At 41.5% G+C, this 23398-nt stretch overlaps 1 protein-coding gene across 2 annotated transcripts in view; it reads right to left on the reverse strand.

Annotated features, from left to right (window-relative positions):
• The window catches only part of prkar1b (protein kinase, cAMP-dependent, regulatory, type I, beta), a 66624-nt gene that overhangs the window by 32842 nt on the left and 10384 nt on the right, over positions 1 to 23398 (reverse strand). The window contains exons 1-3 of one of the 2 annotated variants that reach the window (XM_085271230.1): positions 19146 to 19510; positions 16522 to 16692; positions 13459 to 13550 (exon numbers count right to left, since the gene is read on the reverse strand). In XM_085271230.1, coding sequence (XP_085127356.1) covers positions 13459 to 13550; positions 16522 to 16692; positions 19146 to 19148 — 266 coding nt within the window. In that variant the 5' untranslated portion in view covers positions 19149 to 19510. Of the gene's footprint in view, positions 1 to 13458; positions 13551 to 16521; positions 16693 to 19145; positions 19511 to 23398 lie in introns of those variants that run through there. The other variant, XM_085271229.1, reaches the window with a different exon arrangement.

Genomic DNA, 23398 nt, shown 5'->3' on the forward strand with positions numbered 1-23398 from the left:
TTTCCAAAGGTCTTAAGAGCTACGAGTGATAATTGTGTAAAAGTAGAGCAATCTCATTTCCCCTCCATTACTGCTGCTTCAAACGCTCTCTCTCCCAGCACGCACAGAGCAAAGGTATACACACTCGGGTTGTTATCAGGAAGGTGAGAGCCAGTGTTTCATGGCAGAGGAAGAAAGAACCAGACTTAGGAGAAAGAGTAAGAAGTTGATGGGAAGATGTGAGAAGAAAATAGGGTGTATAACTTTGGCTGTTTCTTCAATGTTAATTTATGCCCCAAACTTCAAAAAGTTTATAATTGTAACTTTTTTTTATTTTATTACAGGAAAACGCTGAATGATTTCCAGGGGAAAGTAGCAGTCATATATCAAATGCTTTTTCTCCTTCTTTACTGCATCTTGTTTTCCAAATCTGAGCTGGATTAAGAAAATTGATTAAAACTTAGCATTCGATTAAATTTCTGACTATATTGGTAGTTTTCTGGTGGCACTGGAAGAGAATTCCTGGCAAACTTTTAATGGCCCACTGTGTGTATTGTACTGTGTGTAAATGTGACAGGCTGTCTTGCAGGCATACCTGATGAGCCAACACATACCACCTGCTGATGCAGTCATGATGTCAGCCTAAAAACATCAAACTTGTCCAACCCTGCTGCCTCGCCCTTTCTCTCTTTTCCTTCCTGGATTTTCTCAGTATACCAGTTAGGCTACTGAGCTACTGCTACACTGTATTAAAACTTATTTTCTCCCCTGCTTATTTTAACTAAGTTTCATCATCCTGTCAGTGCAATTCACATTTTCAGTACTGGATTTTCACACCTGCCTAATGCCCCCTTTCTCTGTTCATCGCCACAGGGCAGGAAAAAGCGAGCTCTTCCTCCACTTGAAGAGAAAAAAGGGTCAGGCTGAATCAGGTGCTGACAGGACTAAGCCTCTGCCTCTCTGATGTGTCTACAGGGTAAATGTCACTGGAATGAGTGAAAGAGAGAGAGTGAGCCGTACTCTTTTCCTCTCCCAGCGTGCACAGACACACGTAATTATACTGAATGCACACAAAAAATACAGTGTAAAGCTAAAATAACCCTATACATTTTGCAGAGAAGCCAAGAGCCATTTCTCTAATACTCACACACATACACGCATGCACATGTAATCTTGACATGTTGCCTAACATCAAAAGGCTCACCGCTGTCCTGCGGGCATGTCTTTTCCTTTCCACTCTCCTTCGCACTCCCCTTCCTCTGTCCCTCCCACCTTGCAGAAGACAAGAGCTAAAACAAGATAAGCATTTGAGAAGCAGATCAGGATGCAAACGGTCCTTTGTTGGGGTTTAAACCTGAGAGGTGTTTACACAACACTGCACATTACATATACGTGCTCGAACACATGAATGAAGTAGAGACAAAACTCTGAAAACAACCTGGGGGCCCCAAGCAAGATCAGATCACTAGGAGGAAAAAAGTAAAGAAGGAACTACTAAGGACTGAAGGACTGTGGTGTTTACCATAGTGTGTGTGTGGTTATAATTATCTACCTTCACAATGGGCAGTGAGGTCATGGTGCACTGGGTGCTTCAGAGGAGAGACATTCAGTAGCTGACATCTGACTGACGTAAGGCCTTTCCAGCTGTAAAAAGCGCAGCCACCTACCAACTTGTATATAATATGCTAAAACTATGGAATGCACAAATGTTAGACAATTATTAACCAGAAACAAACAGAACACTTCACTCGATTCCAAATAAGGAAATCATGTGTAATCAGAAATACTCATTATCCTTGATATCCTCCACTTGGTAGTGGCACTGTAGTTTAGTGGTTCACACATCTGCCTACCAAGCAAAAGATCCCCATTTCAATCCTGGGAGGAGACACAAATCCCTTTGGTTTTGTGGCAGGAAGAGCATCTGGTGTAAAAATCTGCCAAATCAAACATGTGGAGCGACCCGCTGTGGCGACCCCTTGTGAATACGGGAGCAGCTGAAATTGGGTTTCTTCTGCACTCTACTTGATGCCCTAAATTAATATTCCAACTTTTCTGTCTTGAAGCATTCTGGCTATCAAAACACCAAATTCAATGGAGTAGATACAAAATGTTCTTTCAACCTAGAATTTATCAACACTAAAAGGAACCCAAAAGTGAGAGAGAGTACATGCTGACATCAACAATTTAAAAAATAATACATTTGTCAGTTTAGGATTCTGTCCTGAAAATTGACAGGAAATTGTATGAACCATTCTCAATTTTTATTATCAGTGTTTTTCCTGTATTAGGAACGGATATACTCTCTGTTTTTCTCCTTCTATTCCTTTCTCTCAAATAAAATCATGTGAAAAAGAAAGTTTTTAAACTCGATGCAAAGCTGTAAGTACACTGTTACTGCTTCCATGGGAATAAACATGGTAAGTAGCAGCCAGATGCTGTTAATCAAATGCACGTCATTAACTGTTCATCAGCAAATGTGAGCACCTCTATAAAAGCAGACATTTTGGCAGTTTGCTGTGCTGGAGCATTCAGGTGTGCACCATAACCTTCCCAGGAGTGGACGTCCCAGTAAAAAGTCAGACCGTGCAAAGCTAAGAGAAACTGCAAAAATCCCAAGAGCCCCATCTCAGACTCTACAGGCCTCAGTACAATTAGAGAGAGACTGAACAAGTACGGCCTGTTTGGAGGATCTCCAACAGAAAGCCTCCTCTCGCTAAAAAGAACATTGCAGCAGAGCTTGTGTTTGTAAAGCTGCAAAACTTCTGGAACAATGTCCTTTGGACAGACAAGACCAAAATTGAGATACCTGATTATAATACACAGCATCAGGTTCGGCAAAAACCAAACACAGCATATCAGCACAAACACTTTGAACCACAGAAAGCATAGTGGTGGAGGAGTGATGATATGGGCTTGTTTTGCAGCCACAGGACCCGAGCACCTTGCAGTCACTGATTTGACCACTAACTCTTCTGTATACCAAAGTATTGTAGAGTCAAATATGACAGCTAAAGCCGAAATTGGGTGATGCAACAGGATATCACATAATTTTGGCTAAAAAAAGAAAAAATCATGATGTTGAAATAGCACAGTTAAAAGTTCAAACCTCATCTGGACTGAAATGCGGTAGCAAGAGAGCTCTGCATGAACGAATGCCCACAAACCTCAATGAATTGAGGCAATGTTGTAAAGAAGAGTGGGCAAAAATAATGTAAGAGACTGAAAAAGTCATACAGAAAACAGTTGCATCAAGTTACTGCTGCTAAAGGTAGTTCTAAAAGCTACTGAATCATGGGTCGTACTTTTTTACAGGACTGCACATACAGATTTGTCTTCATTTCTGCCCTTACACTGCTATACAAGATACAGTCTTGCAAGCTGTAAATTGATGACATGCAACAGATTTTTTTCAAGTACTCATTGTGTACAAAAAAGCAATTTTAACACATCTTAAATCATTAGAGGAAAATATTTCCTAAAACGATAAACCACTGTACTGTGGCTTAAATTATGCTAAACAACCTCTATGAGATGTCCCATACTGTAGCTTATCAAGCATGCAAATGGGCCAAGTGCATCTAGTCTAAATAAATCTCAAAGAGAGTGACACCATCAAACCAATGAAGAGGTCATGGGAGAATTAACACACTATAACAAGACTGTTGTCTGTTCCTGTGCACTGGAATCTATCGCACTAGCATAGACAAAGCAGACGGGATGTATACAATAGGAGGCCATGGGCCAACTGAGCCTCTTCTGTAAGGCGCTGGGCTGCTCTGTCACAATGTGGTGGTCAGTGTGTGGGCAGTATTTTGGGAATGGCTGAGCTATAAAGGCACCAAAGGGTTGCAGGAACATCATGTCCACACAGCAGGGGCAAGCACTTGCTACAGTGACATCTACAAGCCCACTTTTACCCTACGAATGTGTTCACATGAAATGAAACCTGACACTGTGCACAATAATAAATGACCTTAGGTACTGTTAATCATTATGGTATGCACACAGAGGCCTAAAAGTGCCAACTTCTTTGGTCTTCTTCACCACTTATCAGCCTAATTTCATACAGAGACACTGCAAACAACTCCTTGCTTCTTCCACTGTGGACATTTGATGTAACTGATGCTCAGGTCCAAAATATAACTGTTTTACTTTACTCCAGCACAAACATGGATATGCAGTAATGCATTCATGCATGAAAAGAAACACAAATGCACAGCCCAAATTTGTTTGTTTTTTGTTTTTTGTAATCATTACGTACATGCACACAAAAACTCCACACACCTGCAAACACACAAAAGACATAATCATACAAACATCCTCACAGTGATGTTATAAGCAGATGAAAGGGCAGAGAAGAATTATGCGAGTTGGAAAACAGTCCTGCACAGACTCTGGGGTACATCTTGGAAGGAACACAGCTTTCTTTAGACACCATTACTACTCTATTACTCACTACTTTATGAAGAATTTGATGAGAATTGGATGAAGTGAAGGATGGAGAGAGATGCCGGGTTGGAAGAGGCAGCAAGGGAAAGGTTGGGGAGACAGAGAGAGTATGAGAGAGGACAGAAGTTTCCAGCTTTCTGTGCGGATGACTGTGTTTAACTGTGTTTGTGCATGCATGTGTGCACTTTCTGACGTGCATAGCTGGATGTTTATCTGCGCTAGCATGCAAACAAAAAGCCTGGCTGATATGGACTTCCTACGAACTATATGTTTTAGTGTGTGCACTGTTTTTGTATGGGCATAAAGGTGAAGTTGCCTCAGCTGAAGCAAAGATGTGATATGCTGGGGGAGGTGAGACTAGCCTGCTAGTTTGCTAAGGGTTGGATGGTGGTGGGGATGGTTGGGGTTCAGTCAGGCCTGCAGGTCTCCTGTGGTGAGTGACCTCATCGCCTGGCCCCTGGTATTGTGGCAGCAGCACAAAGCCATGCAGGGGACAGATAGAAGACTACACATGAATGTGGGGGAGGGAGTGGATGTGAGTGTAGAAGAAGATGCGAATGAGCCTGCATGACTGAGAGAGGGAGCAAAACAGGAAGAGAAAAACGTAAAGACAGAGAAAGTAGTGAATTCTGAAAAAGGGGGGGGGAAACGGAAGACCACCAGGCTCTCAGGGAAAACAAGCATAAAGACACACAGAGTGTCAATGAGGGGACCAACAAGACAGGAAATACAAACACATTCAAACAAACAGACTAAACAGCACACAACACAAACCTGCTAATTTGTTCACACTGTGTACTGCCCACCATAAAATACAAATCATAGACACAGTCAAACATCCTCACTTTTCTTCACCCGAACACACAAAGAGACACATCCTCACAATCATGGGAAAAGACACGCAAAGTCAATGGGATACTTCCTCAATAGTTCTAAAATCTTGAGAAAAAGAGATTTGGGTGTGAGAAGACTCCCACACAGTCATCCACGTAGCACGTTATTCTACATCCTGTTTACCCTACACTGCCCGGAAGTCCGCTAGGGTCACCTAATACAAGTGTGCATGACTATAGGCAGGCACACATCTTGTATGTTTCCAGTACAACAGGTGTATCTGTTCGAGGAAAAAAAAAGCAATGAGCCCAATGACTGTTATTACCTCTTTTATCTCTGTGTGGCAAAAACACCCCCTAGGGGCTGCAATGTGGTAACAACATACTCAGCTTCACTAAGTGGATGCTCATGTAGGAACTGTGTAGATGAATTGTGTGTCACATTTTAGCAAAACACCCTATGTAATTTTAGAAGCATCTTTCGTGTATAACAGATATTAACACACTGTAGCACGAAGCCCAATTTCCACATCAGATCAGCTGAGCTATCAGATATGACGATGACAGTTATGATCATCTGATTAGGTCAGACAGTACACTATCTCCTCTTGCATCCTCTCCGTTGCTTTGTCCATTCACACGGGCCTTAAATAAACTTCCGCTGGAACACAAGAGGAGACAGAGCTCCCTGAGGCCCTTTTAGTGCCTTTCCCTCTGCTCTTGTTTATATGTTTAAGTTTTCTGTCGCTTGCTAATTTATCTGTTAGTTTTTTCACTTCACACAGAGTCTCTCTTTCTCTCATACACACACACACACACACACACACACACACACACACACACACACACACACACACACACACACACACACACACACACACACAGAAAAAGACTGCCCGTAGACTAAAGATGTTCCCTGTCCATCAGCAGGGGCTGGTTGGGAAGGTGCAGAGGTCAGGGTTTAAGGGCCAAAGGCCATCTAATGAGTCACTTCATCAACTCATTACTCAACTAGTTAATTTGAGGATTAAAGCAGGCAGGATGAGGTAAGCACCACCTCTTTACAACCGTGCTCTCCCCCCATTGTAACCTTAAATTTTAACTGCTATTGTTTTGTTGTTGTGCATGTTGTGCTTCTTGTGGTTAGAAGTAAACCAGTTTTAGTTCTGGAGTATCATTTTGAGGTTGTTTTTTTTTCCCAGTTTCTGGTTCTCTACTTATCAGAGATAAAGAGCAGCTTTTGCTTGAATTACATTCAGGTCCTGACCTGAGAAGATTTAACAACTCCTGCTAGCAGATGGCAATGTTATTTTAAAATACTACAAACCGTGCCAAGTCAGCTAAAGAAATGGGATAAACAGGGTTTCCTCATGCCTGCCAGACTATTTATGTGGATAGTAAGAGAGCATGGTTTCTACTATGTGCACTGTCCCTGTGAGAGCATTTTGTGGTGTGAGGGCATTGCACTAATGGAGGTGGGCAGGAGTAGACAACCTGATGAGTCTATTTGTGTGTGTTTTGTTTGTGTAAAGGGAAATATAAAACGGGCTCCTGAGATACCCCTTTAAGAATTAATGTGATTTCTCTTAATTGTTGTTCTTATACACAGGAAAGTGGGAGGTCATCAAGGTCGTTTAACCAGGTGTGCAGAAAAAAAAAAAACCCTGAAAATAAACAGGCCAACATTAACAGATAAATGGCCCATTGCTATCAAAAAGCTCATTTCAAATCATAGCTCTTCAGGAGGAAGTGTGATAAGAAAAACTTGTTTAAATAGCCAACAGTGCTTTGATTTACTATATTAAAAGACTGCCTCACAATGGGCATTTAGCTGGAGGAAGTGTTGGGAAGATAGGCTGGCAAATGAGGGCACACCTGGATAAACAGGCTGTATTTACATGCACACTGTACTGGCACATGCATATACAAGCGGTGTAATCTTGAGTGGCTGAGACCATATCCAAATTGGTGCAAAAGAAAGTATGACCTGATTCTCTTATCAAACCTGATATTTTCCTATTTAAACATGTAATCTGAAAAATATTCTAATCTAAGTGCTGTAAATTAGCTGAAACCAAAACACAATAATCAGACGTAGATAGTAAGATAAGATGATAGTTTCACTCAATACAGCTCCAGCACTGACGTGGCCTGGTTTGACTGACTATAATGTGAAACCATACACCTGCTCCTTGCTTATCTTGTGTAACCACATGTCCGTTTATAGGGACGCATCATAATGAGGTCATTATGGTACCTAATGGGTAGCAAATAGAGGGGTCTGACCATGAGCTAGCTGGCAGCAACGTGTTCGAGGTTTAGACATTACTTTAGAGACCAGCCAAGGTCAAAGAGATAAGCACATAGAAGATACTCAGTTTTTATCAGTAACAAAGCATTCCTGACTTTGTACTTCATTCAGACAGGTGTTTCACATGAATGCTATATGTACAGGGTCAACATTCTGACACTGCATTAAAAAAAAAAAATCTGTCATAGCAGCGTTAGTTCACTACCCTCAGGTGGCTTGGATCCACTCCTCAAAGGTGGCACTCATTTAGAATTGGTCTCTCGGTGCTCCCAAACACTGCTCATAATATTTCAGTGGGTTAAAGCAGAGTACAAAGCTAAATTAAGATGTTTCCAGCAAAAAGCTGCATTTTGATAGCGGGGAGCCTTGCTATAAGACGTATGCTGTTATTTTACACAAAAAGGGTGTTGCTCAGAATTAGACTAATGTTACATTTATTTAGACAAGAAATAAATATATATAACATTCAAATTTTATATATGCACAACAATACAAAAGGAAAAAAAGTAAGATAAAGAAAGAAAGTTTCTGCTAGTGCTGAGACACTTGTAGATGTTACCACACACCAAACACAGAATTTATAAAATAAAATCATAAGATCATAAAATCATCATAAAAAATGTTTGAACTTATTTTAACTACTGGTACTACTACTCATCAATCGGCCCAGCAGCGGGCTTATTTTACAAGTGCTCTTTAAATAACTAACTCCTTTTTGTACTAGAGACAAAAATCAAGCTTCATGGGGATTTTCAGTGTTTCACGGTAGCACAAAGCATTCACAGGCGCTGCTGTGTGAACACAGACAAAAAAATCAGCTGCGCCTACATTTTACCATGTGTGCTTCACATTATTTTACCCCTCAATCATTTTGGGCGAGGGAGAAAATTCAAATAGTTCTTGAAAGATGAGAATTGTTTTGTAATTTTCAAGCTAAAATTACAAAATAAGTTAAGGTTGCCTATATGACACTTGGGTGATAAACCTTTCAAGAATTAGTAGCAGTGTGGAAACCTCTTCTTAGGAGGGGAAAAAGGCAGTGTGTATTGATGAATCCAGTTTTGAGATTTCTGGAATTAACAAAAGGGTAAATGTAAGAAGACAAACATGATGGAAAGTGTGAAACACTGCAAAATAATTCAAATCAAAGAGTGTTTCTGGGATCTTCAGGAGTTGGATAACTGCACGTGTGACCTGTGATTTGCCAGCGTGGACTTTCCTCTATAGACACATAGCCTCAGACGCATGGGGCACTTCAGGAAATCGAAAGCAAAGCACCCTTGACATAACAATAAGCCCTTTGAAAGACTCTCAAATCAGGCTGTGACAACACACATTTTCAGGTTATGCAGTTTTCTGAGTCCAGGCAGCTCAAGTGCATGCTATTATTACAGTGAAATTTAAAGAAGCAGAAGCATCTTCAAAACTGTTCCCTGACTTTTAAACAGAACTTAGACCCCTTAGAAGATGAGCATAAACATAAAATTTCAATGATGAAAATGCAAGAAAAGTGTGTATTTCTCTTTAAATCCTCTATTTAATAACACAGAAATGTTTTCATGTGTTAAAATCTGTGAGGCCGCAAAACCTGTTATGGCTCCTTTTCCAGGCATCTGAGGAAAGATTGACTGCATGCACCGCACAAACACATGGCTGGTGCAGCTCAAAAACTTTGAGGTCATGAAGGCTGACATATGGAATGGTGTGTTAATCAAAGAGTCCATGCTCCCAGCTGGAGCAGACACACTGGAAAAACATTCTCACATGCATGCTGGAGAATGCACTTGTAACACGTGTGTGTGAATGTCCATGTGTCTGTGTGTGTGTGCATGTTTCTCATAATAATGTAAAGCCTGTCAATTTTTGCAGTGATGGTGGAGTTTGTGAGCCGGGTTATGCACGTGTGTGTGCCTTTGCCTAACCCTGGTACCCTTTTCCAACTTTCTGTGTAGTTTATTTAAAGAATTACACATATTTAATCTAAAATAACATATTATTACTAAATTCAGTTGTTTTGGTTTAAAGTGGATCTACTGTATTATACAGTTAGATGATCATATTACACATGGCTAAAGTTTCAAATAATGAGGTCAAACAATGTATAACTAATTCCCTTTAAGCCAGAAGCTCAAACTTCCCTCTAAACCTTTAGTTTCTGACTACTTTTTTAAAATGGTGATAATAATGATTTTCTTTACACTGTCAAAGAGGGGAATATCTTTAATATGGTCAGCTCCATGAAGACAGCAGTCTTGTGCACATACTGTTCAAATCTTCGGTTTGAGACTGGCAGCCAATCAGAAGTACGGGAGTATGGCATTTAGGAGCTATAACGGGAGGATCAAGACTCTGTACAGGAAAAATAAGGATTATTGTGCACTGTGAATCATGCAAAGTCCCAAAAAAATAAAAAGCTATCTCATGATTGTAGAGCAGTAAGCGCAAAAAGAGCCAATGACATGTCTCTTCCCCTTTAATGCTCCAGTATTTCCTTTTCTCCCTTTACATGTGGTTGGGGAGCTCTGCACTTCGGCAATTTTAAAACCAGAATGTCAGTGACGTAGTAGCTCATCTGGCTCATGACATCCGTCATAATTCACAGGTTATTGCCTGGAAAACAACAAATGTGATCTTAACTTTGAGCACAGCTTTGACTAAACACCCATTAGGTAATCACTGTGTGCAAGTTTGATTAAATTTTGTAGGAGGAGAAGCAATTTGTCGGAATTATGGATGGATTTCTCATTGGTCCTTCTGCCAGACAAGCTGAAAAGAGACAAGACAAGTATCTTTTCTCTTGCCATTCTTTGTGAATACAGCAGACACGCAAACACGCATTACCCTGACATCTTTAAAAAGCTTGGAATGAAAGCTGAGGAAGCAGACATTTACAAAACAGGATATAACCAGAATGCTGACCACAACCTGGCTCCGTTTCAGTTTAAGTAATATTTTTCTTGTCCCAAGATGCCCTCCTGCATCATTGTCCTCCTGTCTGGCTCATTCCTGTAATTATACAGACCCATCTCAGCCCCAGCAAAAAACAAATAGACTAGCTTCACTGGTGGAGAAAAAAAAATGAAAACGCATGAGTTATAATGCTTATAAATCTAATACAATCAGATAACCTTTATCTTAATCGGTGTGCATATCCAGACATAAGCTTCTAGTCTATTCAGTAATATATAATCTGAGAAAGGTCAGAAAGTGGCATGATATATGTTCATTAACTAAACACAAATGTCTAATGTTTTAATGCATACAGCATACACAAAACATATTTTTCACCGTTTCTGGCTACACTCTGTAAAATGAAATGGAAAAGACTTTTAAAGCACCATATGTGTGCTTAACTGCTATAGAGAATCATTTTAAAAGGAAACATGGGAATAAAAAGTATAAGGCATAAAACAGCCCTGTCTACAAGTGTCTGTTACTAAGCTTATTAAAAGTGACATGCTCACAGGGCTCAGCATAGTCTCACTGAATTTCTAGAAAGTTATATGAGACAGATAATGGATGAGAGACAGGATGAAGGAGGACAAGACAACAAGGGGAAAATTGGCCACAAAAAAAGCGATGAGAGGAAAAAAAGAGAGCACTGGAGAGAGCAGCAAAAAACAAAGAGGGCTTCATTGTTTTTGTTTTTACTCATTACTGAAGGGGATGATAGCATAATATAGTGCTAATGGGGGAACAAATTGTGTGGTGTTCGGCTTACATAACTGCTGAGTGACTAATCACACAAGTTGTTTCCTTGACACACACACACACACACACACACACACACACACACACACACACACAGCTATCAGCACCTCTTTTTTTCTCTCCGCTCTGTGCCGCTCACACGCTCACCTCCATTTCATGGAGGTCTCAAGGAAATTATTGCACAAAATAAAATAAAAAAAAACACTTAAGATCAAGAAAATAATTATAAAAAAAATGAAAGGAAAAAACATTTCACATGCATAGCCCTCCCTGTAATATTAGATGACCTGATACATCGTGATGATGAGAAATACGCCATCAGGTCAAAAACAGACACATAACTTCAGCATTTGTGTATTTCCCCAGTTTTCCTACCCCATTAGACCATATGTGCATGAATGGCTCAATGTCTGATAAATCAAATGGACAGCTGTTTGCAGAACGAAAGGAGAGCTAGAAAGACAGAGTGAGAGGCAGAGAGGGGGCGATGTAGTCGGACTCCATCTGCTAATCTGCGTCAGTCCAAGGCAGTTCTGGCACATCAAGCGAGGGTGATGTACTTTACTGTCACTCCATCAACGCCAACAACAGAAGGCACAAACAAGCAAAAAATATTCTTCACTCTGAAGTTCAGTTTAACTTGATTTTATGCTTTGATGCCTGTTTGTAAAGGAATGTACAGTCGTCTGGTAGATGACTGAGGATTTTATGGCAAACCTTGCCAATGAGAACTTGTAGTGTACTCTAAAGTGACCAAGTCATGTGTGCAGGCCTTCTGCTTGCTTTGCGCAGCGTTTCATTAATGCTGCAAGACCACATTGGGCATAGATCAACACATTTCTGTCAGCGGCACTCCAGGCACAACAACCGCAATGCAACTGCAATGCGACCAAGCCACCAGCCAGTGGTCCAGCATCATTAGCTGTAAGTGAAGAGTGAGGAAGAGCAGAATTGAGGAATGGACAGTGTAAAAGCAACTAGGATAGAAAGTTAGGGGCAGACAAAACCAGCTAACTGCCATGTCCTTGCAAAATCTAGCAAATCCAACAAGGTTTTCACTCGCCGAGACACTGCTGCACATTCACCCACAAATCCCACAACAACAAATTCCTGTGTGCACACCATTAATGGTTTAAGCTTGCTGTGTATATTGAGACAGCAAACATGACAGCCAGTCAAATAAATTCTGCATCATGCATGGTTTCATGGGCTGATGACAATGCCATTACATTGCTTTGCATGGGAAGAGACTGTAAGTATATTAAAACCTGATGGGTATGGTCTGCTGCCAGATATTTCTTTTCTGTTGTAACTTTAATCTGCCACATCAGCCACCCATGGGCATGGTTTTTCAAACTGTCCACTTCCATCACATGTTGCGCCCGCCTAGAGGCTCCTTCAGAGTCACTGACATGCAATCAGAGGTCTGTGTGCCTGTGCCAAGGCAGCACGGTAAATTGTCAGCTGACGAAAGAGTGGAAAAACTGTGTTTTGGGTTTGGCCTGTGCTCTCTGTAGCCAACAGGAAAGCTTCGGTGTTTCCTCTTCATGGGACATAATGGATTCTCCCCGCCAATGAAACACTATTCCTCCTGGCGAGTCTGCCCGCCGGCCACCTGAAACCCTTTCCCACAACACCCCGTCCCCTGTCTGAGCCAAACCCAGCCCATGAACTGCAGATATGGGACAGATGGAAGGATGGTGAAAGGGCGTCTGAAGAGAGGGGGAATGTGAAATAACACTGAGTAGGAGCAGATGGTAAAAAAATAAAATGGGGGGAGACAGAAGAAAACTGGCATCTTTCTTTTTCTTTAAGACAACTATGGAGAATCGTTGATTACTGAGCACTGTGTCTGTGCAACTCCACCCATATACGCAACATGATACGGATACTCACATCGCTTACCATGGCAACCGACAACACAATGAAACACATCCAGTCGCCCCTTACCCACACATAACGGCACCCCCTTCTCTTCCACATCTGTCCATGTTCCGCTGTTTAGGTAATGAGATGCTGACAACACTGGCACATAGTGGCCACAAGGGCATAAGACCCGACTGAAACAATGGCCTCTTTATGATTTTATCAGCCTAAAAACAAGCATTCAGACCTCAAACACACATCTGGGTCGCTGGAATCACATGTTGGGCAAACGGAAAGATTTTGTACCTTCTCTCATTGTCATCCAGGTGAGCGAAGAGGACATTCTTGGAGATGGCCTTGGCCAAGGCAGTCATGGTCTTGTAGTCTTTTGGAATCACCTGTGAAGGCAAAAGAAAGAGGCAGCACATGAATGTGTGCTTTAACAACACCATGCAGGTGGACACATGAAACAAACCAGCACAAACAAAAAGCAGAACCCACTTCAAAAGCTCAGTAAATTAAGTAATTAAAGACCAGAGTGCTGGCAAACTCTGAAAGGAATATCCCACACGTGCATCTGTATATTTTTGGGGAAGCCCATCTGTTCAAGGATTGCACTCAAAATGTCACACAGGCCTTAAAAATTCACCAAAGCCCTGAACTCATTCATAAAACATGCATTTTCATGTCCCAGACTCTGTGGTGTGTGTGTTCACAAAAAAATGGAATGGTAAAGTCTGGAGCCACAACAAAGCAGCTGGAGAGAGAAGTCCGTCTGTATAGCTCTCTTCTAGGATGTCCTAATGCTCATTTAACTGTAGAGCACAAATGGCAAAAAGTAAAACAAAAAGACGTTTTTTCTTATATAAATATGAGGGAGTGATATGAGGGAGTGATATATGTGTGTGTGTGTGTGTGTGTGTGTGTGTGTGTGTGTGTGTGTGTGTGTGTCCCTCTTGTCGTGGGAGAGAGGAGGGGGTAAGCTGTAATTAAGTTAATGCAACAGATGTCTCCACATGAAGACAGCCGCACTGTGCTGTTCACAATATGCACACAAATACGCACAGAACCACATCACACACAAACTAAAAAGTACCCAAATTTTAGAACTAGAACTGGCTACTTAGTGGGCAGAAAGAGAAACAGGCTGGTCAGGCCTGGAAAATGCAGTTGGAAGTGGACACCGATTTTAGGTCAGCCTCCGATCCATCTCTAGCTCCGTCACCCAGAAGATCATCCAGTGTCGCTCCATACAGCCTGTTACCAGTCGGCTGGATGCATTTGCACTCCAAAAGCTTAACTGGCTTAACATTTTGAATGTAATGGAAAGAAATTATCATTCAGTCCAAGCAAACAATTTAGGTAAAGGCAGATAGAAAAAGATGGATCTCTGGTGTTCAGTCATTTACACCTGCAAGCAATTATCTGCTGCAAACACAAAAACACTTTCCACCTTCAGAGCAGTTTTTTTTTTTTTTTTAAACAAAATCAACATGCACTGTGATGTTAGCGGTGAAACACGCAATTCAATTCTCATAACACAATCTCCAGGCCAAGTTGGCAGACCTTATAATTTGTTAAGAATGATATCACACAAAAACAATTTTAATCAGATGAGCACAGTTCGCTAACTGACATTGTCAAATAAATCACCTGTTACTTTTTACACTGGACTACTGATAGAAATATTTATGTAGGAATTTGTAAGCGTGTATTACAGGCTTTGAGTCTGTGTGTGTTTGGTGTTGTGTGTATGGCACCTTACTGCACATAAATGGCCAGAAATACAGAAGAAGAAATACACAAAAAATCACTTTTCTCTGGTTGATTTGTTGTGTTAGGCTAAGTTGTAACAGCACAAAGTCTTTTTTTTGTTTAGTTTTTTTGTACATGCTACTGATGCGGATTTGACGTGACGTGGATGTGTAAAGAAAACGAGGCTGGAGATGCAGGCAGGCTTTTTGCCATCACACATGTCTGTAGAGTCTGGTATAGACCTCAGAGCCATGTGTGGGTGTTTGCACACACCTGATACACACTAACACACAAACACACACACTGCATGCTCCATTGGGCATGCGATTACAGTGTGGTGATGGGGGCTCGTGCCGTTATGTCATTACCCAGCAATTATTGGCGTGTCAAGTTAATTACAACTGAAAAAGCATGGTAATGTTACACCACTTAAAGTGTGTGTGTGTGTGTGTGTGTGTGTGTGTGTGTGTGTGTGTGTGTGTGTGTGTGTGTGTGTAACGGTGTGTGTGTAACGGTGTGTGTGTAACGGTGTGTGTGTCTGTGTATAACAGTGTGTGTCTGTGTGTAATGGTGAGTTACAGTTTCTGGCACAAGAGCATCCCTTCTTCCAGCTTCAATAAATTATGGAGGAATGGATACACGGCAGTTTGTAAGAAGACTGATAACTTGAACTCTTGTTGTCCACAAAGAGAAAACAACTACTGAACTTTCTCTTCCTCTTTACCTGTTAACCACACTGTGTTAACCAGTGATACAAAGTAAATCTAAGTATGAATCAAGTCTATTTTCTGCATAATCTGTGCATATTCATATGCGAACAAGACCTTTGAAATTGGAAGCTTTCTGGTTCCCACTTCCACTCTCAGTTATATTGACCAGTCGTGCATGAGCAAGTTTTGATTGCACGCAGATGAACAGTCCATGTGGAGAGAGAAAAATTCAGTAGTGGTGAAATGTGATCCCAAAACCATCAGCCATCATGTGAAGAAGATTTTGACTTTTAGATTTATTAGGATTCACAAAAAAATGAAAAATAAGAATCTTGTCCCAGAAATCCACCTGCTACATTAACCCAGATTTCCGTATGAATGTTAATATACTTAAGGTGCTATTAAGTCTGGTTACTCAGCATCTGTACTGACATAGATGACTCACACGCTGGAGTATTTTGCTGCAAATAAATTAACTCCAAGTCTCTTCACTAATGTTTGTAAAATTGCACCGTTTAGCCTCTTTCACACTGGTGAAATGTTCTATTTCTTGGTGGGTGTTAAATGAATGAAAATAAACAACTTCAATGTTATTGATTACACTAGTGTGTATTAAAAAATAATAATAAACCCCACCTAACCTTCTGACTGAACGGTATTCATTGTTCATTTGTTTTTACTCTATCATAGCATCATAGTTTAATGTGATGTTTTGCTTAGAAAACAGAAAAACTAGACAGATTTAAGTAAACTGGTTGTATTCTACATACAAACCTACATACCTGCTGCCAACTGTGTGCAAACCTGTTAATGACTTTGTATAAAAGTGCACACAGCTTCTTTATGCGTTAGATGTTTGTCTCTGCAATCAGATGTTAATGTATGTATCCGTCATAAGGCTGACCTTGCGCACATAGCTGACAGCGTCCTCCTCGGTGTAAACCTCGGCACTGACACCGCCCCTGCGGCGACGGGCCTTGACAACAGGGTTGGGTGGTGGGGGAGAAACTTCATCGTCATGCGAGTCTGACTGGCTGTTAGATTTCTGGCGTGCCATGATCTGCTTGCATTCTTCCTGCAAAAAGCAAAGAGAAAAGATTTTTTGAGCTGCAAGCAAAAAGAGAGGGAGATAAATGGACAAGGCTATTTAAATATTTTTTTTAGAAAATGCTGGTATTTCAAAAAGGAGTACCCAAGACAAATTCTTTAATGTGTAACAAAATGTGCATAGGAACACAGCAAATACTATTACTAGTGCCAAAAGACTACAGTAACTTCAAGCAAGACAAACAAGATCATCTTAAAGCATTTGTTATTCTTTTCAAAACAATCACATGAGCGAGAGCTGACAAACCACCATTTTAACAAAACATCATGTGGAATTTTAGGTCAGACACTGTAAGAGAATAAACATCAGTGTCCTACTCCTGGCTGCCATGGTATGATGAAAGGGATCACATATTAATATTGGCAGAACTGACCATGCAGCACGAAGAAGGCTCAACCAGGTACTGTCCTCCTTTCAGATAATGAACAACAAGGAATAGAGACATCAAAGGGGGACACAGGATGCCTCTGGCTGGCTGTTCTTTTAACTGCTGAACACTCTGCAGGTGATGAATTATTGATTGCAAACTTGACTAACACGTTAGCATAAGTACACAATCAAACCACTGAACGCTTGTTAGTATGTGAGACTGCTTTGAGACGAGGGAAATGGGAAAACAGTTTGTGCAAAGGTAGCAAAAATCCACTGCTTTGTTCGTTCCTGCACAGACACTGACAATGGCTGGTGTGAATCTGTGGATTTTCATGCATTAATGCACTTAGTAGCACAGTAAGAACTGAGCTGACAGCAGTATTATTCACCACCCATGTTTTGGTGCAGTAACAATATCTATGACACGTTTTCTTTTATATATATATATATATATATATATATATATATATATATATATATATACATATACATATACATATATATATATATATATATATATATATATATATATATATATATATACATACACACACTTGGGGCTTTCTTCTGTTTGCTAGTTCAGTGCATTGCCACTGTGCAGTCGGAAATAAACAAAGATGTCTCAGAGAGACAAGATTCCAGACAGGCAAACGTGGCAAGAAGTGGCACTCTCACACTGCAGTACAGAAACACCAGACAGACAAGATATAAACAGAAAGAGAACTGCTGTAAGAACAGATTTTTCAGAGCGTCGGTGGTCTCTCTTCCAAGCCTATTTGTAACTGTGTTGAGCAAAACATGACCTGATTCAATCACCCAACAAAAATGAAAATTTAAAGTGACATTTGATTTAATCTTTTGCTTTTCAAGGACTTCAGAAAAAATAGAGTTTTGCACTTTTCACTTTAGTGCACTGTAATATGCATTTTTGACTATTATCTGATGTTTAACAGATGAAATGATTGCTGCAAATCTGAAGACAGGTAAGAAGAAAAAAGACCTGGAAGTAAGCTAGGAGTAAGAAGGTTAGTGAATGCAGGGAGCAGAAATTTCCTGACAATTCACTGTAGTCAAAAACCGACAAGGGGAGAGAGGACAAGAGACAACTTGCAGCAGAGAGACAGAAAATGCCACAGAAAGGGATGGAGAGCATAGGTAATGGTGAAAAACTGTCATATTAGCTGAAAACGGAGACTCAAACCTGTCAAATCACAAGTCAGCACTTCTCTGTACATACTTCCTAAACTATTTCAATAATTACAACAGCACAATATCATGAAATCTGGAACGGCAACACATCCACAATACAATTTTAGAAAACACTAGCTAGTTAAACAGTTGTTTTCAAGGTTATTCATTAGCTCAGACTTTGACTCAGCCTTTGATGTAGTGTACTTTCATCTAACATCCCCCAATTCGACTCCCCCTTCTGCCTGACTCCATTACCCTCTTACTCGTATTAATGTTTTGCTCACTTTCACAAAACAGTACGATGATGCAAATCTCATGCCAACACGTGAGTTAGAAAAGCAAGCAAAACACTCCGGTGTGCACACGCATACATGCGCTTCTTGCTTACGCAGAGTCACTGCCTGCGGGAACACAGCCAGCAGGAGGAGGAGAAGAGAAGCAGAACCAGAGAGCAGATTCAGAGAACACATACAGCCACAAACACATAAACACACACATAACCTTGCAGACACATGCACAGGCAGTCTCCGGGAGGAGAGCTTCCAAACTGAGCTTAATCAAGGTGGCGAGATCTGCAATCAGGTAACACACTGCATCCTCTACAGAGCCGAAACAAACACTTACGCACAAACGTGCTCGACAGAATCATGAACTAGCAAACACTGTTAATCTGCTGCTGTCTGTGACTAACAGCCACCTAAATGCACACACTTTCACTCAAACAATTCAGTGGGCAAGCACCTTTACCTTGCAAAAAGGTTTTTATGGAATTGCACTACTTGTTTCAGTCTCAATTAGGTACACAGATTAGCTTCAGGAGGCTAACTAGAGTTAAGTTTGTAATCAGAGATATTTACCATGGCATGGAGGGCCCCTTGGCCTGGCCGGCTATGAGTCCCGTAGCCTGTCAGAGGCACTCGGCATCAAGTCAAAGTGTGCATGGGTATCAGCACACACTGATCCCCATCTCATGCACACCTGAGACACATGCCACAATGCATCAGCATCTTGCCATTCTAGCACAGCAACTGCTGTGTGTGTCTGTCTGCATGCAAGTAAGGAGAGAATCCAAGTAGTGTGCGAGGCAAAGTGATAGCGTGCAAATGACAAAATGTCTGCAATCCCCGCGACACAGCAGCCAAAAAACAAGTCTATTGATGAAAACACTTATCACAGCAAAAAGCTTCTCTCTTCACTGGTCCTGCGCAACTCTCTGTCTCTGCTTTCCTCTTTCTCTCTCCCTCTCTCGCTCGCTTTTGCTCTCTCTCGCACGCACAATCAGGTGGCGCAATGAGCGGTCTCCTCTTGCTATACTCCGTCACTATGACAACTGGGTACTGCGAGCATCCTGAATAGTTGGTGAGTCTGAGCAGGAAGGAACGGTGGCTCACACACCTTTGTACACACCAGTTCTGACGCCTTCTCGCTTTCGCTCACTCGCTTGCACATCTATGGTGAATCAGATCACACAAGGGAAAACGTGACACTCTTCAAGATGGACTTCTGCTCTGACCAAATGGTGTGCTTGAGTTTTTCACCAATGAATGGATTCAAACATTCCCACAGGGATGCATAATCATCCCATACAATCCCTATGTGTGCAAGTGTTCTGCAGTTGTACTGCTTTGTTTTTCAATCTTTGCCCACGTGCTTTTAGGTCAGAGGGTCACTAATCAAGTGAGGACTTTGTGTCTGGCTCCAACAAGTCTTTGTATTGTTGTGATTCCAGTGCTCCATTAAAAGGGTGGAAGAAACACATTTAGTATGACTTTTGAAGTCTACTTTTGCTGCCTACACAGCAAGCTTCATTAGTTCATTGCGAGCTAAAAGCATTTGCAAGAGACAAATGTTGAGCCCTTCTCTAGCAACACGCAAGCTAAACAGCTAAAGTACTCTACGCAGGGCTATGTACAGCAGCAAAACAAAACACATCTTCAGTATATTTTTCTTTTCGATCTAGGATAGTAATCCATTTGTCATTCAAAAAGCAAACCAATACATGATTAATATCCTGCATTCAGATCTGCTAATTTTATTCACCAATAAATAGCATTTTCTACTCTAGATTTTGTGCTATTGCCCTATATCAGACTCACACTCCCTCCTTTTCTCCTCTGCTCTGCCTGCGTCATCATCAGCGGATGTTTGCCAGAGAGATAGGACGGGGCAGTGAGAGGAGACGGAGGACACAGGCGTAAGCAGGACACAAAAGCTCTTTATAAAGTGGGCTTTCCATTAGTGAGTGTGGGTCAGAGATTAAAGAATGAAGCCACAGACAAAAGATGACACAAATCCAATCCCACACATGCACACACGCACGCACGCACACACACACACACACACACACACACACACACATAAACACGTCCCATGTAAACTCCCTATCATTATTAAAGCCATCATCAATTCCAATTCAAACTAATTTGCAGATGATGACTCATTTAAACGTAGTTCAAACTGCTTTGTTTATTCCCTGAACCAATCTGCACCAAGTATACATGAAAAAAATATGACTAACCCTGATTTGAAGTGCTCTGACTAACCAGTAATTAATCACACATCCGGGAGACCACCCATCATGCTTCTTGCAAAAACTGCACAAACACTATTAGTTAGAGAAAAAGAGACATGGCAATTACCTTAGCCACCTTTGGTCCGATATCAGACAGCTTTACTCGCCACTGCTGGGACTGAAAACATGCGAGTGAACCAAAAACAGCAAAGTGCCGCACACACAGACACACACAGACACACACAGGTAATGAAGCATGCAGAGCTGATCCACCAGCGGAGCTAACAGTCTACTCATCACTGTGTTCACACCATTACAACAGTACAATAGGCAGAAAGTTCACTGCTGTATTAGGTGTGCAAATGCAATGAAAAGATGTTTACTCGATTTATCATTGCAGCGCACACACAAACTTGTCTCGCTGTCTAAACGGTAACTCTTCATTGTCTATATTCATTCTCTAATCTTAACCCTAAAAATCTACCCATCATCCTGAACTGACAGGTATTTTGACCTCAGCCCTAAAACTAAATCTAAACTCTAAAGCAAAACTGCTAGATTAGCAGCATTGTGCTTATACACTGAAATAATTTCTATAAATGTCTTGATGCATTCTCAATCATCCAGGAAAGTAAATCTCCAAAAGTTGTTTCTGTTCATCTGGACGTAGCATTTTGTGGGAGAAATATTTCGTCACTCATCCAGGTGACTTCTTCAGTCTCAGCTGACTGCAGGTTTTCCCAATCTTATAAACAGTACATTTGCGTAATGACTGAAACCAGTCCAGTGAAGGAACAATGGGCTGGGAGGTCAGTTCCGTAATGTTAATTATGCAAATTCTCATGACCATTGATCAACAACCACTGACCAAAACCCACTGATCAATGGCCATGAGTACCATTCACAGAGAGTTGGGGAATGGCTGCAATCACAGCATTGTAAGATAGTGAAAGATGTACCCTTAGGCCCCCTCCTCGATTCAGAGATGGTCTTTCCCTTTTCAGTTAAATGAGCTCCTTGACTCAAACCAGCGTTCCTCCCTGTCCAAGATGTGTACATCCTCATCCTTGAAAGAGTGTCCACTGGCCTGTAGGTGTAAATAGACTGCCGAGTCCTGGCCTGACGAGGTAGCTCAATCTGAGTCGTGCCATCTGCTTCGCCAGAGGTTGTTTGGTTTCCCCGATGTATAAATCCTGGCAATCCTCCTGGCACTTAACAGCGTACACTATGTTACTCTGTTTGTGTCGGGGGACCTGATCCTTGGAGTGGACCAAGCCACAGAAACCCGGTGTTTAGAAAAAATGTGTCTCAACTGCTCCGATACTCCTGACACATATGGGATCACTACAGGTTTTCGCTTAGGCAGCGGTTGTCCTTCTCTCCTGGATCGGCTGGAGCTTTCTTTAGGTGCCTTTCCAGCTTTGACAAAAGTCGAGCTGGGATAACCACATTTACTCAGGCCCTTCTTGATGTGCTGTTCTTCTTCCTCCCTGGCCACTGTGTCTGCGGGGATGGTGTTCGCTCTGTGTTGTAGCGTCCTGATGACACCCAGTTTGTGCTCCAGTGGATGATGAGAGTCAAACTTTTCATATCCTCCCTGGTGAATTTGATGTGTCGGTCCACTGAGTTAATGTGATCCGTGAATTGTGGTACGTCCTGAGATTTGATTTTCACCCAGGTGTCATCCACATATCTGAACCAATGGCTTGGTGGTGTTCCAGGGTAGGATGGCAAAGCCCTCTTTTCCACTTCTTCCATATACAAATTGGCCACGATGGGTGAAACTGGGGAGCCCATGGCACACCCATGTTTCTGCCTGTAGAACTGACCCTTGTATGTGAAGTAGGTGGAATGAAGACACAGTTCCAAAAGCAAACACACTTGGTCGATGCTGAGATTGGTCCTGTTGCTGAGGTTGGTGTCATCGTGTAATCTCTTACGAACTACCTCCAACGCTTCCATGACTGGAATGCAAGTGAAGAGAGATGTAACGTCGTACGAGACCATGGTTTCAAAATCCAGGGTGTTCTGGATGTGGTGTTCAGAGCCGCCCACCAGCAGGTTGAGGATCGAAGCCAGAAACTTGGAGATGTTATAGGTGACAGAGTTGATCATGCAGACAATCAGTCTTAAAGGTGCACCTTGTTTATGTATTTTCGGTAAACCATACAAACTTGGTGTAGACTCCCCTGGGTATAGCCTGTGGTATAAGGTCCGGTCAATAGCCTTGTCTTGTTCTAACTGCTTCAGATAGTCTATCACCCTCTTCCTGTAGCCACTTCCTGGATCTCGTTTCAGGGGCTCATAAGTATTTTCATCACTGAGTAGTGACAAAATTTTCTCATGATATTCTTTCTGGTTTAGCAATACTGTGCACCTACCCTTGTCTGCCTTCCAGCAGACAAGGGTAGGTGCACATTCCTATAAATGTTTCTACTGATTCTACTGATATCTACTGATTCTTCCTGGATTTTTTCAGACAAAGACACCCAACAGTGAAAGAGTCATTACACCTTTTTTTTTTCAGCACTGCATGCACATCTAAGCCCCAGTATGTTAGCACCGTCAGCTTATACTACACTTAGTATTTTAGACTGA

The sequence above is a fragment of the Mchenga conophoros genome, linkage group LG4 (genome assembly GCF_057382185.1).
Source record: "Mchenga conophoros isolate Kocher_MC1m ecotype Shallow Benthic linkage group LG4, M_conophoros_male_GT1.1, whole genome shotgun sequence".
NCBI classification, from domain to species: domain Eukaryota; kingdom Metazoa; phylum Chordata; class Actinopteri; order Cichliformes; family Cichlidae; genus Mchenga; species Mchenga conophoros.